This window comes from Typopeltis vanoorti, chromosome 7 (genome assembly GCF_054136105.1).
Source record: "Typopeltis vanoorti isolate ZY-2024b chromosome 7, IOZ_Tvanoo_1.0, whole genome shotgun sequence".
NCBI lineage: Eukaryota > Metazoa > Arthropoda > Arachnida > Uropygi > Thelyphonidae > Typopeltis > Typopeltis vanoorti.
The window spans coordinates 105,109,786-105,128,034 of record NC_143555.1 but is presented as its reverse complement, the minus strand read 5'-3'; the positions used below and the strand labels follow the sequence as shown (position 1 = coordinate 105,128,034).

The window sequence follows — 18,249 nt, the reverse complement described above, 5'->3', positions numbered from 1 at the left end:
ATATCTCTCAAAAAGTCTCAACAAAGTCCTATAGGCATAGTGCTAGTCTACAGAATTATTCACTAAAGCAAACTATCTGGTAAAACAAATCATTCCAGTGGTCCCTATAAGTTCTCCAAGTAAGAGTTGAAACATATTTATGTACATGTACACTTTGATCTATTCATAGTAATGTATCTTTTCCATAAATTTCTTTCTTTTAGGTGGCTGAAACACTTGTGAATCCTTTTGGTGAGGATGATGATGATTTTGAAATGAATTGGGTGATTGACAGAGATATTCAGGTAATACCTGGAATAATTATTTTAATAATCATTTTACAAAAAAAAAGCGAAGTTTAGCATCTCTCAGATGTGAACTGCAGACATAATTATTTGTGTTTTTTTTTTCAGTTTTTTTTTAATATTCATCCTGATGAAAAGTTGCAAAACATATAGCATATCAGTGCTGTGTGTGGGCAGATGGTCAAGAATCAAAAGTGAATCTGTTGATATGTTGTTTGGACAACTGGAATTATTTGAAGAAATGAAGTTATTCTTTAAGGAAAACTGTGAGTGGGATGGTGTGAGGGTGGGGGGGGTTAATGAAAGAGATGAATGAGAATTTGCTTCATAGTTCTTTGTAGGTATTGATAAGCAGCTCCTCGTGTATTTACAGGTTTAAGGAAAATGGAAGAATGGTGGCAGTCAATTCAATGGAACAATGCCCATGAAAAAGTACCTGTAAAAAAGGCAAAAATTTTTAGATAGTTTTTGGTGCCATATGTAAGAACAGTATCCTAGGGTTGCAGATGGATTTGCAATTTATACAGTATTAGGAGTTGTATAGGTGAGAAATAATATCTTCAGTAGAAAAAGACAGTTTTTTTGGATGTAGTGGAGGCTATGTATGTTTATGCCAGCAAAAGCTTGAGGTGTAAATCATTACAGGAAGAGATATCTGATTTCACATGATGAGCGATGAAGTGTGATCTTTATTTTGTGAAATAAGACAGAATTGTGCTTTAGTGGTTTGGAAGTTGACAGAGTTGTCATGACCCTTTCTCCTTCTATATGGCAAGGAGATAAGTGTTTAAGGATGATTATGGTTATATGAGCATTGCAAGGTTTGTCAAATGAAAAGAGGAATGGAGATTACTGTCATCAGTAATCATATGGATAGAATTTGAGGTTAGTGAAAGAAGGTAATTTATGAATAGTAGAAAGAGCATTGGAGTCTTCGTAGCTCAGTCATTATAGACAAAGCCCTTTGGTTGGAAAGACCAGGGTTCAATTCCTGTCAGTGACGTGAGGAACTTGAACTTTAACTGGTCTGTTTTGACGAAAGGTGAGTTAGCCAGTCTCATATGGGGGAGGGGGATCTTTTCATCTGGAAACTTAGGTTATTCGTCCTCCCAGAACAGGCGAACTGGCCCTGTGAACATACACATTTACAGATATAGGACACACACCCACACACACCAGGAAGCATAGGGCCAACCACCTTATCCTCAAGATGGTTGTGGTTGCAAGAATAAGAAACTTCGACACTGAAAAAAAAGTAGAAGAGGAAGGATTAAGATAGAAAGAAAATAAAGAGCATTGGCAAAAGTACTAAGTACTGAAGAACATTGTCGAAGAAATGTCTGAAGAAAAACAGATATCCACCATAACATATAATCTTTATATAATATAATTTTTTAAGGAAATTATAACATAGACTAATATATTAACTAAATTAATCAATCGCAGCTTCCTATATTTTGGCAAAGTCAAATGGCCATCATCAGAAAACAAAATATAATAAGATTTATGCATGCAGGCACTACACTAAGTAATGAAGCTGAAGCATTCAACTGAGAGTATGTCTCAAATCCAAAATAGTGCCCTAGTGGGCTATATTTGGCATCCGGGCTCTTGAGCTGAAGTATGGAGGATGAGAGCTTCCCATATTTTGGGCAGTTTCATGCATCTAAATTTGTTGAGGTTAGGATAATTTCTTAAGCCTGAAGTAGATTCAGCAAAAAGTCTTTCGTATTTATATTTGCTATGATGGAGTAGAGCAGTGCATAGCTATGGCTTTTGCCACCCAGGGCGATCCCTGAGTTTGCTGCCCCTCTCAATACACACCAAAAATATTACAAAAAGTCGAAACGACATAGGGAAAGAAATTAAAACACTATGTTTATGTTTATTTTAGTTGTAAGTGTAGTTGTTGAAAACTAATTATTAATTAAATAATAAAATTACTAAGTTAACATAAATAGAAGAAGCGTCGAAAAATAAAATTGTTTCTCACGTGAAAAGTGCCGCCCGGGGCGGACCGCCCCTCTGCACCCCCTAGCTATGCCACTGGAGTAGAGTGGCTTTCTTCTGGCATAGTCAGCAAGCTGCGTAGCTATAGTGATGGAAATGTATATAGTCTTTGTAAATGTATATGTTTGGCCATAGTAGGATAGTTTATAACTACAAGAACATCTAATGGACTATGAATTTAATCTTTGTTAGTTGTGCTTAACTTTTTTTTATACACCAGTGCCCCTGATGATGTAAGTCATACGACTTACGAAACTTGTCAGGTTTTCACGTATCCTGTTCATATGTATAAACATGTGGTCTCAATACCAGAATCTATCTCTTGAACTATTATATTCTTGGTTTCATCCTTTATCCAAGTGACAAACTAAGTTTGTGTGTGAAGTCACTTCATGACTAGGTTACTTGTATATAGAGGCTAATGACCTCACATCGATTGCCTTACTATAATGCAATGCACATATCTTTATAGACATGAATACTGCTGGGAAAGGGCCACTACACAGACCTTTATTGAGGTCTCATCAGTGGGAGCCAGACCCAGAAGTGATATCAAAGTTGAAGTAATGTAAAAATCATATTTCCATATACAAGTGGCCAAAAGGTATCGTACCTTATCACTGACATGTCCGTAAGTATATGTGCATTGCATTATGGGATAATATGGGCAAACTTTTGACAAATTAGGCCATCCCAGGTCAGATCAGTGATACCATACTGAGATCAAAGTGCAGGGAGTTAACTGCAAGTACTATCCACAGTGGATGACCCGCCACACTCTCCAAACGTGACTGTAGGGTGCTATGAAGGATAATATGTAAAAACTGCCATTCGTTGACTGATATGTTGAATGTGAAGCTCTGGGCATCAACTGGAACATGAATCTGCACAAAAATATTCAAAGCCGATGATCACAACATGGGTTTCCATTGTAGGATTGCAATATGCAAGACCCACATTACCCAAACCAACATGCAGTGTCATCTTCAGTGGTACATAGAGCACATACAGTGGGATGTGGAAGTTTGGAAAGGTATGTTATGGAGCAGTGAATCACACTACACCCTCTGCCGAGCAGATGGATAGACATGGGTGTGGTGGATGCCTGGTGAATGTCTCTTAACAAAGTGTGTAACCCCAACTATGAAATGTAGAGGTGATAGTGTGATGGTATGGTCCTTTTTTCTGGTTTGGCCTCAGACCTCTGTTTGTGGTACCATGAACATTGAACTCTAAGAGGTATCTGAACATTCTATACAATGCAATGCTTCTTACTCTGTGGCATTTCTACTGAACCAACCATCGTCTCTTTTAGCAAGCCAATGCACTGTGTCGTAAGGCTGCTATTGTAACTGTGTGGTTTGTAGACATTAGTCCACACTTGACTGGCCTCCACAGAGTCCTGATCTCAACCCTATTGAACATATGTGGGATGAACTGGAACGTTGGATGAGGTCAAGAAATGTCAGCCTCACAACAGTCCAGGACCTCATTACGGTATCCGGAGAGTTCATCGAAAAACAGTTTACCGAAAGACAATTCATCGAAGGCAATTCATCGAACAACAATTCATCGAAAAAGCAATTCATCGAATAAACAATACATCGAAAATCAGTTTATCGAACAACAATTAATTGAAAAAGCAATTCGTTGAAAGACAATTCCCCGAAAAAGCAATTCACTGATGAGCAGTTAATCGAAAAGACAATTCATCGAAACGCAATTGATCGAAAAACAACAATTCATCGAAAATACAGTTCACCGAAAAATGAATTATAAGGCGTGTGGGGGCGAAGATGTGTGTGCAATTTTTTTTTGTTTGTTTTGGATTATTTTGAGAGTTATATATCTTTTTATTATCCTACTATTTATAACTACTATTTATCCTACTTCGTTCGGAAAGGGATTTTTTGGCGGGGCATACTGGTTGCAGTGAATGATATCCACTGAGGCGGGTATAGTTGAGATGTTAAAAGAACATTTCATAAAGGGATTTCATCCTTGTGAAATTTTTTAGCTCATATTCTAACCGTTGATGAAACATGGCTTCGTCACTATGACCCAGAGAACAAACAACAGTCAATGGAGTGGAGACACAAAGGTTCTCCAGGGCCGAAGAAGTTTCGAACAAAACAGTCAGCAGGGAAAGTTCTTGCCATTGTCTTTTAGGATATGGATGGTGTAATCCTTACCTTACCTCAAGAAAGGTGAAAGTGTTACAGCAACTCTGAAGGAATTGAAGGAGGTACTGAAGGAAAATTGGTTCGAGAAACTAAGCAGAGGCGTGTTGCTTTTGCAGGACAATGCACCTGCTTATGAAATCCAACAGACAATATACGACTTGGGATTTCAATATCTACCTCAAACACCATATTCACCAGGACTGGCGCCCCATGGCCAACCCTAGAAATTTTGTCGCCATGTGCAGTAGCATATTTTTCTGCCCCTTCCCCTTAAAAAAAAAAATCTTTTAATGACGTCTTAAAAGCCATGATATTAATCTAGGCTTCAGCATTTCTGATCATAAATTCTAAATAGCAGCATTAGCTAATAAAAATTCATACGTTAATGAAAAAGGATCAATAACTATATTTTTTACAGAGAGAGAGAGAGAGAGAGATTTCCTCTTAATGTGCAGTATAATAAAATGATTCAAAACGTGTTATTGTACTTCGGGATCTTTTAATTTTTAAAGGGGGGGGGGTCACAAAAATTTTGCACTAAGGCGGCGCAAACCCACGGAACGGCCCTGTAGATCAGTCACTAAGAGTTGTGTAGATTCTAGTTAATTGTTAAGAAAAGTTAATTGCTCTCCACATGTTTACTTGTGGCACCAAATAATGAATGAATGATTCCAGGAAAAAAAAAGTTTCTTTTCCAGGCATTAAAAAATACACAGCCTATATATTTACAAATGAATTGTAAGAATAAATTGCCGGTAGACAGTTTCATTTCCTGATCATGTTATCAGGAAATGAAAGTTTATGCTAAGAAAGAAGATATATATATATATATATATATATATTCAAAATACCAAGTTATTTTATATTAACTTGGTTTTAATCCTATTTCCCAAGTAAGCAAACAGACAAGAAAGTCAAGTTTGCGCCTTACCAAGGCTACTCTTGGTAATGCCAGTCGACGCAACGCGTGGTAAAGGTGGATAAAGATCTGATCACTTTTCTTAATATGCTTTATTAGTATATTACTTTTTATTAGTTATTATTTAGTTATATAATTCTGATATGTCATTATACATAATGACATATCAGAACTATAGCTTAACAGATTGAAATCAAGAAAGCCCCCTCTTCGTGAAGATAGACATCTGAGAATGATTAATTAAAATACTAAAAATTAATGGAAACGAGTGTGGAGCATAAATACTAATGCCCAACTCAAAATTTAGTTTGATAGTTGCTGCCGCAACATCCCGGCAGGGGCGCGCCAGTAGTGTCTGGCACCTGTGTGCAAAACTTTAGTTGGCGCCCCTATCCTCCTCTCCAATAAAAAAATCACTTGAAAAAAACGTTTTTTTTTTTAAAGTATTTCCTCCTCTTTGGCGCCTTTACTATCCTGGCGCCTGTGTGCGTCGCACACATTGCACATATGACCGGCGTGCCCCTGTATCCCGGGTGTGGAATTGGAAAAATATGGATAACACTGAACAGGATTCGTACGCAATAGAAGATGTGCAAGCTTTCTGTACAAGTGAAGGAAAATTCCCTCACCGGAGTGTGACTGTGGATACCCGAACCAATCAATCCATCATATTTGCATTGAGTGCAGTCTTCGCGCATATACGGGTCAAAGGAGCGACTTCCTAGAGGCGACACCGCCTTCTATAGACTGGATCAGAGAACATGATCTTAACTTATAAGTGCTTTGTCCGTCAAACGTGCAACTGCCTGTTCTACTGTAATTATTTATCATTTACAGTTTTTTTTATTTTACTTTTTACATATCTGTACCCATTTTTGTAAATGTACTTTTATAACTTTATGTAGATTGCCATACGATAAACAATAAATAACCTCCTGGTAGGGCTACTGTTGGGAAGAAAACGAAAACACCACACACACACACACACACACACACACACACTTAGTAATCTACAGTTTATTCGACATCTGAAACAACTATCGTTCAAAGATTTGAACCGTAGGTCAGATGTCCACAGAAACTGCACTTTCTCGCGATAGTTTAGGGCTCCTGTGCAGTCAGTCGAAATGATCAATTTATTGTTTTTTCCCTTAACACTAGATATCACTCATTCTAGACATGTAGAATGATGCTAAGCTGCAAACATAACTTTAACTAGGCAAAATAGCTGAAAATATCACATTTTCTGCAAAAATGGTATGTCGCCGTAAATGAATTCATTTTTTATATTTAGAAAGACATCCCAACTAATTTAATTCTGATTTTTATGTGTGGTCTCTTTAAGTTTACTTAGGTAGAGCGATATCGATGTTTAATCTTCTTTCCGTCAATTTACTATTTCATAGTGAGCACTCTCTCTCGTTTCGTTTTGGTTGCCTAAGAAATATCGGTGTTTATTTTAATTTTTTAAATTTAGTAAAAAAAAAAAAAGATTACAAGCATTTATACGTCCAGTCTATTTTTGACATCCGTGCATCATGGTACGGGAAGAAATTTCATAGTGAATGCTTTGCTTTCTCTATGTAAAAAAATGTGGCTAATATTCCTTTCTTAATTAAGTTCATGTATTTCAGTAATGTAAACTTGCGTACTACAGAACTATATATATATATATAACGTTTTTTAACTTGGGTATATTATGTAATCAAGATACCAAATAATTTTATATAAACTTGGTTTTAATCATATTTCCCAAGTAAGCAAACGGACAAGAAAGTCAAGTTTGCGCCTGCAAGTAGTGCAAGTCCAAGACAACTCTTGGTAGTGCCAGTCGAGGCAACTCTTGGTAAAGGTGGATAAAGTTCTGATCACTTTTCTTAGTGTGTATAATACTAATATACTTTTTTTTTTTTAAAATTATATAAACAATGACATATTCAGATAATTCATGTAAGTTAAGAAAACATAAACTATGCAACAAATACATAGTAAAAAATTATAAATTGTACGTATACTTCGTAGATGTTCTTTATTTATATATGCAATAGTTCTTATTGCATACTTCGGCTGGTTTAGTTATCAATTCAAGAAGTCTGTAATAAGACCTTGCTTACCACTATGCTACAATTTTTTATTAAGTTCATAATACGGAACTAAACAAATATCCAATTGTCTCGTAAATTTTCTGGAAAGCTCCATTGAGAGATCATTATCCACAAAATAACTTTCTTGCCAAGTCTAATCCCATTGCTAATTTCTTTAAACTGAATTCTTTAACGGACTCATCACAATCATAATCTTTGGCAGAACTTTCCCCGCCATTTGGTTCGACGTCATCTATTAATTGTACCAGTTCCTCCTCGTTTACCCCCCCCCCCCCTCTACCGGTCAGGACGTCTATAGACGTCCAGATAAATCTGGATAAGATGGATGCTATCGGTTGAAGGTGCATTCTATCTGTTGAAGTTATAAGAAGTGCAATTCGGCCAGCATGTCCATTAGAAGGTGTGATAAACCCTCCCGCTGAAGAGAACAGTTAATCGGATTATCTCACGCTCATAGCTGCATCTCTGTTGTCTATAACAAGGAATGCAGTTCCTCGTTCTATGCTGGGTAACTGAATCTGAGTTATATTGGATAAACTAAAAATATAGAAATTGTTTTTATTTTCTCTTTTTATTGTAGAAAGCAATTTTAATGCCTGGACAAAATAAAGGTTCTTGCATAGTTTCTTCATTTAAATATTGCCTTACCTTGGAACACTAATTTCATTTTTATTTATTTTTATTTTTTTGCTAATTTTTTCTAATCGCTTACTCCACAAAACATTTTTTTTTGTTCTCGAAAAAAATTAATTCACAATAATTATTTGAAATATTTGAATTATTTTTGAAAAAAACAGGCTGCGGAGGTTCAAGATTATGTTATATTTTTGTTCAAAATCATGTTTCGAAGAATACTTCACAGATTTCCTGAAGGACCTGCTTGAGCGACTCTGTTTTATAGAGAATAAAATTAAATTCACTAATTTTTTTTCTTTATTTTCTGTATATTGTAATCTTCTTGGTTTCCCTGTATAATTGGTCATTACAAAATGAAATTAAAGGTTATGATTTAAATTGATATGCATATATTTTCTGCTACTTCAGATATACTAATTGTATCAGATGTTATAATGGCAAAAATAGTAAGAAAATAATCATTTACACTTTCCTTCCAAAGGACACAAAGAAAGGACATTGAGTGAATTGTAAATTCACCCAATGAAAAAGAAAATATTACATATTTTTCTTGTGTTATCTGATTTTTTTTTCTTGTAGTACAAAGAAGAAATCGCTGCCCATAAGATGGTAGAATACAAGAGGGCAAAAATCTGTAGATTGACATTATAACTAATAGAGATATGTCAGAAAAAATTATTTATGTAAGAATTCTAGCATCAGCAGATTTATATCTGCTGATGTTAGAACATCAGCAGATGTTATTACTCTTGTATAAATGTTATTACTCATGTATAAATATTTTTTTTCTTCCAGTTTAGATACATGGCATTGTTGAAGTAGCTAAACCTTTGCTACTATTTACACTAAAATGAATGGACATGTTTCCCCAAGCGATTTACGTTTGTAACAGTTGTTTGCGAACGATTTATAAAATAAATTATCTGAAATATCTGCAGTTTGAATAAGTCTATAACCGCCCCTCCCCACCAAAAAATAAGATTATGCATATGTTCCTTTTCTTTCAAAAACAATTCAAATCTTCTTTTTCAAGATAATTGAAAGAAATAATTTATAACTTTTCGATAATAAAAATGAAACTGATCATTACAAATTAAGAACTTATTTTTAGCATAAATACTGTATCAGCCTGTGAAAGAAATGTCTATATTTATTTCTATGTTAAGATGTCTACTAATCAACAATTGAAAACAAAACACGACATTCTTGATCTAATTCGCACTACAGCTTGAGGCACTTTAGTGTCCCTTCTGGCTAGTGTCCTCTCTTTTCTTTCTCAATAGCACCCAAAGTAATCTAAGCCTTTACCCTTTTCCTCCAGCTAAGAGGATTACTATCAAATATTTCTAAGCCATAGTATTTCTAAGACGTAGATTACTTCAGAAATAGCAACCAGCATCAGAAGTAGAAGTAAAAATATTTAGATTATTTTAAGAAAAAGAAACAAAAATCTGAACTTTCTTTTGTGTGGTATGCATATAAGCAGTTTTACACGTTGAAAATATAGCATAGTGTTTCTAAAATTTCAAATAATTTCAGCAGACAGTAGAACAGCTGATTTTAGATGGCAAAGAAAGATTACAGAATTAGAATCTTCACGGTACAACAATATTATTCTCTTATTTCTTTTGTCAAAATGGTAAAATGAAGTAATAGATTTTGAATACTATCTGTAAACTTTTTCAAACCTGTAGAAATTTAGAGTGGTTATGTAATTGAATTGCAGGAGAGAATAAGGAGGGGGGAGGGGCGTAAGGATTAGAAATTCTTCAAAATAAGCATAAATTTTGAATCATTCTGTATATGATATCCTTCATATTATATTTTCAACATATCTACGGTGGTTACGCACTGGATATTATCGTAATGTGCATCCTACAAGAAAAAAAAAAAATATATATATATATATATATATGACAGAATGATCATTGACTCGGTTAACATACATAGTTTTATGAAAAATATTGAATGACTAGAACCGAGATTTAATTAAAAAGGTTTTAATATAAACACACTACTAGTTTCGGCCTGTAACAGCCGTCTTCAGGTGACATTATAAAAGAAAAAACACTAAACATTGAGGGTTAAAAGACTATGAACATCATAGACAGTCTTTATACATAATTAGCATTAAAACGTTGTAGTTGTATTTGAAGCTGTTCTTTCATTTGTTGCATTGTTGGGAGAGTGCCTGCTTGCTGCATCACGTGAACGCCAGTACATGATTACAGCTGAATGACTATCCGGGAGGTTGTAGCTTAAGTTGTTATTTAGATGAACAGGATTGAAGATGATTTCTCTCGATTCCACAATTTTTCTCTCTATTTCGTCACTGCAACGGAAGATGTTTGTAGATTTTTCCCAGCAGACTTTGTGACTTTGGTTATTATCATTAGGATTTGCCGAGAAGAGGATATGACTTGATAATGCACTTGCTCGCTGTCTCTTGTAAGTAATGTCTCTCATGTGTTCTTCCATACGCATTTCGACAGATTTGTCTGTCTGCCCGAAATAAGGAATATCGCAGTCACATAATATTTTATATACGCCATGGTATTTGAGTTGATGATGACAAGGTTTTGGGTGGCTAATTAAGGAACGGATCTTTGGAAGTGGAGTGAACAAGGTTCTGATATTGTATTTTTTTAGAACTTTTGCTAATTTATGTGAAACAGTACTTATGTAAGGAATAGTTATATTGCTTTTGAATCTATTTGTTTCTTCTGAGTGATGTCTGGGAGGATTAAGAAGGAATTTGTTAATGATTTTCTTGGAATATCCATTAACTTCGAAAGAAGTTTTCAGATGGTTTATTTCTGTAAGCAGTTCATTTGGATCATCAAGAAGAGAACGGGCTCTATGTCCCAAGGTGGAAATTATTCCAAGCTTATGAGGAGGGAAATGATGAGATTGACTGTGCAGATATCTGTTGGTATGTGTGGGTTTTCTATATATCGATATTTTTAGTTTACCAGCAGAAGAGCGAGTCAGTTTGACATCAAGAAAAGGCAAGGAATTATCCGTTTCAAGCTCAGCAGTAAACATACTTTGATGTCGGCTATTGAGATGTTGGAGGAAAACCATAAGGGATTCATGTCCATGGCTCCAAACAATGAAGACATCATCCACATAACGTTTCCAAACTTTAGGTGTTAAAATAAAGGAAGAGATAGCCTTAGTTTCAAAATCTTCTAAGTAAATATTTGCAAGAACAGGAGATAAAGGATTACCCATAGCCAGTCCATGACCATGAAACTAAGGCTATCTCTTCCTTTATTTTAACACCTAAAGTTTGGAAACGTTATGTGGATGATGTCTTCATTGTTTGGAGCCATGGACATGAATCCCTTATGGTTTTCCTCGAACATCTCAATAGCCGACATCAAAGTATTAAGTTTACTGCTGAGCTTGAAAAGTTCTAAAAAAATACAATATCAGAACCTTGTTCACTCCACTTCCAAAGATCCGTTCCTTAATTAGCCACCCAAAACCTTGTCATCAACAACTCAAATACCCTGGCGTATATAAAATATTATGTGACTGCGATATTCCTTATTTCGGGCAGACAGACAAATCTGTCGAAATGCGTATGGAAGAACACATGAGAGACATTACTTACAAGAGACAGCGAGCAAGTGCATTATCAAGTCATATCCTCTTCTCGGCAAATCCTAATGATAATAACCAAAGTCACAAAGTCTGCTGGGAAAAATCTACAAACATCTTCCGTTGCAGTGACGAAATAGAGAGAAAAATTGTGGAATCGAGAGAAATCATCTTCAATCCTGTTCATCTAAATAACAACTTAAGCTGCAACCTCCCGGATAGTCATTCAGCTGTAATCATGTACTGGCGTTCACGTGATGCAGCAAGCAGGCACTCTCCCAACAATGCAACAAATGAAAGAACAGCTTCAAATACAACTACAACGTTTTAATGCTAATTATGTATAAAGACTGTCTATGATGTTCATAGTCTTTTAACCCTCAATGTTTAGTGTTTTTTCTTTTATAATGTCACTTGAAGAAGGCTGTTACAGGCCGAAACTAGTAGTGTGTTTATATTAAAACCTTTTTAATTAAATCTCGGTTCTAGTCATTCAATATTTTTCATAAATATATATATATATATATACTCTCATATAAATCCAGTATAAGTCTGCTTCCATAAATAAACTGAATAAATGCTGTATTAAATTTGGTATGAAAATCAACAATAAAAAGACGAAATATGAACTGCATCCTGAATGGACAGCTTACAGAAGAAGCATAATATTTCAGCTTTTTAGGCACAATTTTTAGTAAATTTGGCAAATTTAAAATTTTAAATATGGAAATAGACAACAGAATTAGTAAAGCTGGTTTGGTAGGAAGGAAAATGACCAAAGTTTCATGGAATTAGAGAAATTATTCAAAACACTAAAACTGTATATAAAGCTGTATATAAGACAGTGTTCGAACCGGTTTTGAAAAAGTATGGATCTGAAAGCTGGTTTAGAAAGAAAAAAAACACTATCAAAGTCTAGAGACAGCAGATATTAGAGAGAAAGATTAGGAGCGTGAATAGAGGGCATCGATGGCAATATCATATTAAAAACAACGATATGAGGAAAGAACTCAACATTGCTAGCATTGAACAATTTGTTAATCTCAATACATTAGTTTTATTTTATTTTATTTATTTTTTTTTACTGTCAGCAGCTCTTATGTCTTATCAATAATAGAAGATCTCAAAAATGCTAATATTTTGTTGTAAATCAACTTCTTATAACACACAGAAGTATTCATTTTTACTCAGGAATTGATAAATTTTTGCTACTTCTGTTTTGTCCGAAGACTACAATGAAAATGTCCATGTACCATTAAAGAAACTTTCACTTCAACAGATGCTATAATGCAGAAGCCAGAAAACAGGTGGCTTTGTTTAACACTGAATACAGTAAAAAGACATTTATGTATTGCGACGGCAAATAAGTTTGATCAGTTTATGCGTTAGTAAAAGTTTACGCTACGAAATTTATCTTCACTGCATTTACTTTTCATATCGGTATCAATGCAATTTCATTTCAATTTTCTAGCGAATAACATTTTCAGCGAATTTTTTCTACAATCAATAGTTCGCGAGATGAATTTTTCTCTTTTTTCCTCGCAATGAATTGTTCGGACACGAACATAGCCATATGTAAAAATCGGAAAAAGTAATCATTTGGGAAAATAACTCTTTTACTTAATTATTTATACACAAATATAAATATACGCAAAAGAAGAAATCCATCGGAATCAAATCGAAACTGCACGGTGGCCACAAGCAGTGGGATACGCGCAGTCGCCATAATGTGGAGTTGCTCCATCATGTTGGAAAATGAGGTCCTACACATTCTCAATCTGGGGAAACAGAAATTTCTCTAGCATATTTAGGTATGCCACTCTTGTAATCGTCTCCTCATGGAAAAAATGGCTCACCGAACGATCATGCTTGATCGCATTGTTGAGCCATATTTTCGAACCAACTCGAAAATTCCAAAACAGAAAAATCAACTTTAAGAAACATCTCATCTCTGGAAAATGTAAGCCTACAAAAAAACTTGGCGTGAATGTATAAAAAAAAGTCCTCCATCCTAAACTTATTTTCTACAAAACTGCAGAAACCGAGAAGAGAAAAATTGTACAGCTCATTTAATGAAACTGCTGAAAAGGACTTCAGCATCCTATGTTTATCAAGGATGTCAAGCGCCTTTATCAGGGCGTTTAACCTGAAGGTGAGTTAGCCTGTCTCATACGAGGATGGAAGGTTTTCCCTCTCTGAAACTTGGTTTTTTCTTGCCCGAAAAACAAGCGAACCGAATTGGAAAAACACGCAGGGATTTAAGGCCAGTTGCTTCATCCTTAATTCAAAACAACTCAACCCAATTCCAATTTCCTTTAGCACTGTGTTTTCTAACTGTGATCTGCCAACCACTGGCATCCTTCAAAAGTCGAATAAGACTTCCAACCACTGCTCATCTAAATATAACAACAGATCAGTATGCTTCTAAAAGGTTTACAGGTTTGTTTTTTAAGACTCTTTATTCATCTTTCCTTATTTTATTATTTTCCTTTCCCAGAGAATATTTTAACCTTTTATTTTTTTTTTAACAAACTGCACCGATCACCTCCTCAAAACCCAGAAATATACCCACACATGTACTCATTATTATTCTTAGTCTATTCCTTCCCTTATAAACTGCAATTACTTGGTTTCGAGGTTATTCGGGAGATAAGTGCGTGTGGCACTCCTGTCGTTGAGGAATAACAGAAACAGGAGTAAATAAGTGAAACATGATTGAAAAATCTTCAGTAATGAATTTTTTTCAAGTTTTCCAATATTTTTACTCTGAATTCCTGTATATTTTATTATTATATTGTGAAAAATATTTACATCAAAGAATCAATTTATTATTTTTAGTAGTAGTAGTAGTAATAATATTAATGATTAATACTATTTTCCCCCATCCTCCTCAATATAATGATTGTTGGTATAGCAATGCTGCTTTACTAAGGAATAATTACAGAACAATATGGATTCTTATTGTCTTTCTTGTCCGATTTGCCTATTTCCAGGAGGATAAGCCTAGTCATCTCAGTATTAGGCCTACTAACTTACGTTCAGTAAATTTATTTATTTATTACATTTATTAATGAAAAAATTTTATTTGGATTCCGTATTTGAAACTTTTACAAAAAAATGTCGAACCCTTCCAGTTTTCAGTTCAGCTATATTCGGGGCTACAAAGAAAAATGTCGAAATTATGTATTACAATAACTCACAGACTTAGCAGAATTCGCAGAAGTTTTCAGAACAAGAAGCTGAATGCACGGTTCAGTTTTAGTTCGTAATGGATCAGTTTTATCATGACATTTCTGTAAAGAGGTTCCTAAATGATATTAGCAATTTCGCTCTGGCTGGATGAAATTTAATGAAATTTTTAATTTCACTCGACTAGACTTATTGAACAAAATTTGGTAGAACGAATTTCTTAGCCTATTCCTCCCCTTATTAACTGCAATTACATGTTTTCAAGGTTATTCGGGAGATAAGTGCATGTGGTAATCTTGTCTTTCCTACAGATAAATCGCTAACTGTACAATGAAGCAGGATGTACACTTACATTAAATGCTCTAAAATGCAAGAAAATAATTATTACGTTTCAATGACCGCTTCCATATGTTGTCTGTATCATGAGTAACGTTCCGCATTGTTGCTGAACATTTTCTAAACAATAGTTTGCAAGAAAAATGACTTTTCGATGAATTCTTTCATAATTCATCGAAAAATTTTCGGTGAATTGTTTTTTCGATGAATTTCATTTTCGACGAATTGTCGTTCGATGAATTGTCATTCGAGGAATTGATCATCCGATGAATTGCCTTTTCGACGAATTGCCATTCGTTAAATTGTCGTTCGACGAATTGTTTATTCGGTGAATTGCTTTTTCGATGAATTGCTGTTCGATGAATTGTCTTTCGATTAACTGTTTTTCGATGAATTTGCCTGTAACCCCTCATTACATGCCTACAGGAAAAATAGTCTAAAATTCCCACTGATCGTTATCCTAGCTTCTGGAAGTATGCCCATAGGATTGCTGCATTCATCACAGTGAAAGGTCCTACATCTTATTAAGGTGGGTGCAGCTATTTGTTCCTCACCTTATTGTGTCTATTGACTTCTTTCCAAGCAGTGCATGTGTAAATTATTATTATTATTATAATAATAAATATGTCAAGACTCATCGAGGGGAGGTTCCCCCCCCCCTAAGAAACACAAAGTCTATCATACCACTCCTTAAACTCATTGACCGTTCTTGCTCTCACCACTCCATCAGGCAATGTATTCCACAGTTCAACCACCCTCCATGCAAAGAAACCACTCCTCACCCTCTTGCTCACAGTTTCGTTTTGTAACTTCCAGGGATCGCCTCTTGTCATCACTCCTCCCTGCTGTTCAACCAAGCGAAAGAACTCCCCAGTGTCAACCCTGTAACCACCTCTCAACAGTTTAAGTCTCAATCATATCACCTGTGGGTGCATATGTTCTCTAACTAGTTTATCTGCTTTGCAAGAAGAAAAATCTGAGTTTTCAGAAGCAAATACCCTGCTCTTCTGTATGAATTCCCTCTGGCTAAACCAGAGGGAAATTTTGCTACTGATTATCAGATTGAGGTGCCAAAATAAGTTTTCACAACCAAATTTTTACTTTAACATAAATAGTTGAAAACATTATTTCAGCTTTTTTTTTTCTCCCAACTATTTATATTATTTCAAAAACTTAAGACTGAGATTTGGAATTGACATTAGCAGCATTCTCTTTAATGGTCAGCATGAGTTTGCCAAAGGAAGATTATGTTTTAACAATCTGCTTACTTATTATAACAAGGTGAAAAATGCATTGGGTAAGGGTGATGTATACACCACCCTTATGCAGTGGTGATTTATACACAGTGGTATATTTAGATTTTTCAAATGTCTTTGATAGATTGCCACATGACATGGTAGAAATTAAATTGGAAAGGATGCGGTAAGATAGTAGATTAGTGACTGGATTGGAGATTCACTGTAATAGGTATCAAGTTTTCTATGGAAAAGCAATATCCCAGAAGAGGAAAGTCACTAGTCTTGTCCCAAGGATGTGTTTTGTGCCATTACTGTTTAATTTGTATGTTAATGATATTGGAAGAAGTCTGAGTACTGATATGCGGTTGTTTTTAGATGATACAAAAGTTGTTAGATGATACAAAGTTAGGGGAGAGAACTATGAGGAGTAAAGCAGATGCTGTGGCTTTGCAAGATGACTTGCATGTGATGGCAAATGAGCAAGACAGTGGGGTTAACAGTTCAGTGTTGAAAGGCGTAAGTTTTAGGAAGTAAAGATGGGATGCTAAGTATTCATATAGTAGGAATATCTTAGATGAGGGATCTGGGAGTGATTTGTGGATAAGGACTTAAAATTTTCTTGGACACATTGCTGAAATTTTGAGTGCAGCAGAGCAGATCATGGCAATGATGTGGAGGACCTAGACATGTAGAAGTTAGGATGTTATGGCTCCATTGGATGATGCTTTGATCAGGCACAGATATAGATTACTGTGCACAGATTTGGACACCTGGTTTTCGAAGCTGTGAAGAGATATTGAAAAGGGTCCAGAGACGCTTGACTAAGGTAGGTGGTTTCTGGTCTTTGGAATGTTAAGTACGAAGACAGATTGAGGAAATGTAATTTGTAGAGGCTGAAAGATAGGAGGAAGAGATAAAATATGATTGAAATATATTAAGTTGATAAGGGATTATTATTAGATTAATGTGAAAGAGGTTTTACATAGAACTGGGAAGACAGAGGAAACAAGGAGTCAATCTTGGAAGCCGTGTAATGAGGGTGTGAGTAAAGAAGTGAAAGAAGGTGTTTTGCATGCTGAATGTTGGGAGTTTAGATTTGAAAGACCTGAGTGTGGTGAATTTGGAGACGGTTAATTTATTTAAGGCATGGTGTGATGAACTGTGTGTCTATGTATGGGACTTCCTCTCAATGAGTCCTTTGATTCCATGGAGAACTGATAATACTATACTGCTAATAATAATAATTTTCACCCAAGTTTGGCATACCTTGAGAAGATACCAAAGGAAAGAGATATACATATATACAGAGTATTGGACTGAAAATACTGAATCAAAGTATGAAGCTGGCTGTGAAGACTAAAGGCAACTCAAAAGAATTTTATCATTATGCTGCAAGTAAAAGAAACGATGAATGTGGACGGATAATGCTAGTGAAGAACAGATGGTAGTAACCTTGTGTGAGAAGCAGATGAGATTTTTAAATAAAGAATGCTTACTTTGCTAAGATCTATCAACTGGGTGTACATTTTTTGGCAGGTGCTCTCCTGCCAAAAAATGCTATACTCTGCTACTTCTATTCCTGTCAGTATATCATCTTCTGTCAAGCATGCCTCAGTAATCCCAATAATCTCTAGACAGGCTGATACCAACAGTGCCACCAATTTATCTCCTTTATTCTGGATACTCCTGGCATTTATGTAAAGAATCATCAAGGCACTGTCACTGTTTCTATATACCTATCAT

The 18,249-nt window shown here is 35.2% G+C and overlaps 1 protein-coding gene across 1 annotated transcript in view; it reads left to right on the top strand.

Moving 5' to 3' along the window:
• Positions 1-18,249, top strand: part of LOC150104937 (uncharacterized) — a 352,647-nt gene that overhangs the window by 197,231 nt on the left and 137,167 nt on the right. The window contains exon 8 of the mRNA XM_090395091.1: positions 204-284. Coding sequence (XP_090251217.1) covers positions 204-284 — 81 coding nt within the window. The remainder of the gene's footprint in view (positions 1-203; positions 285-18,249) is intronic.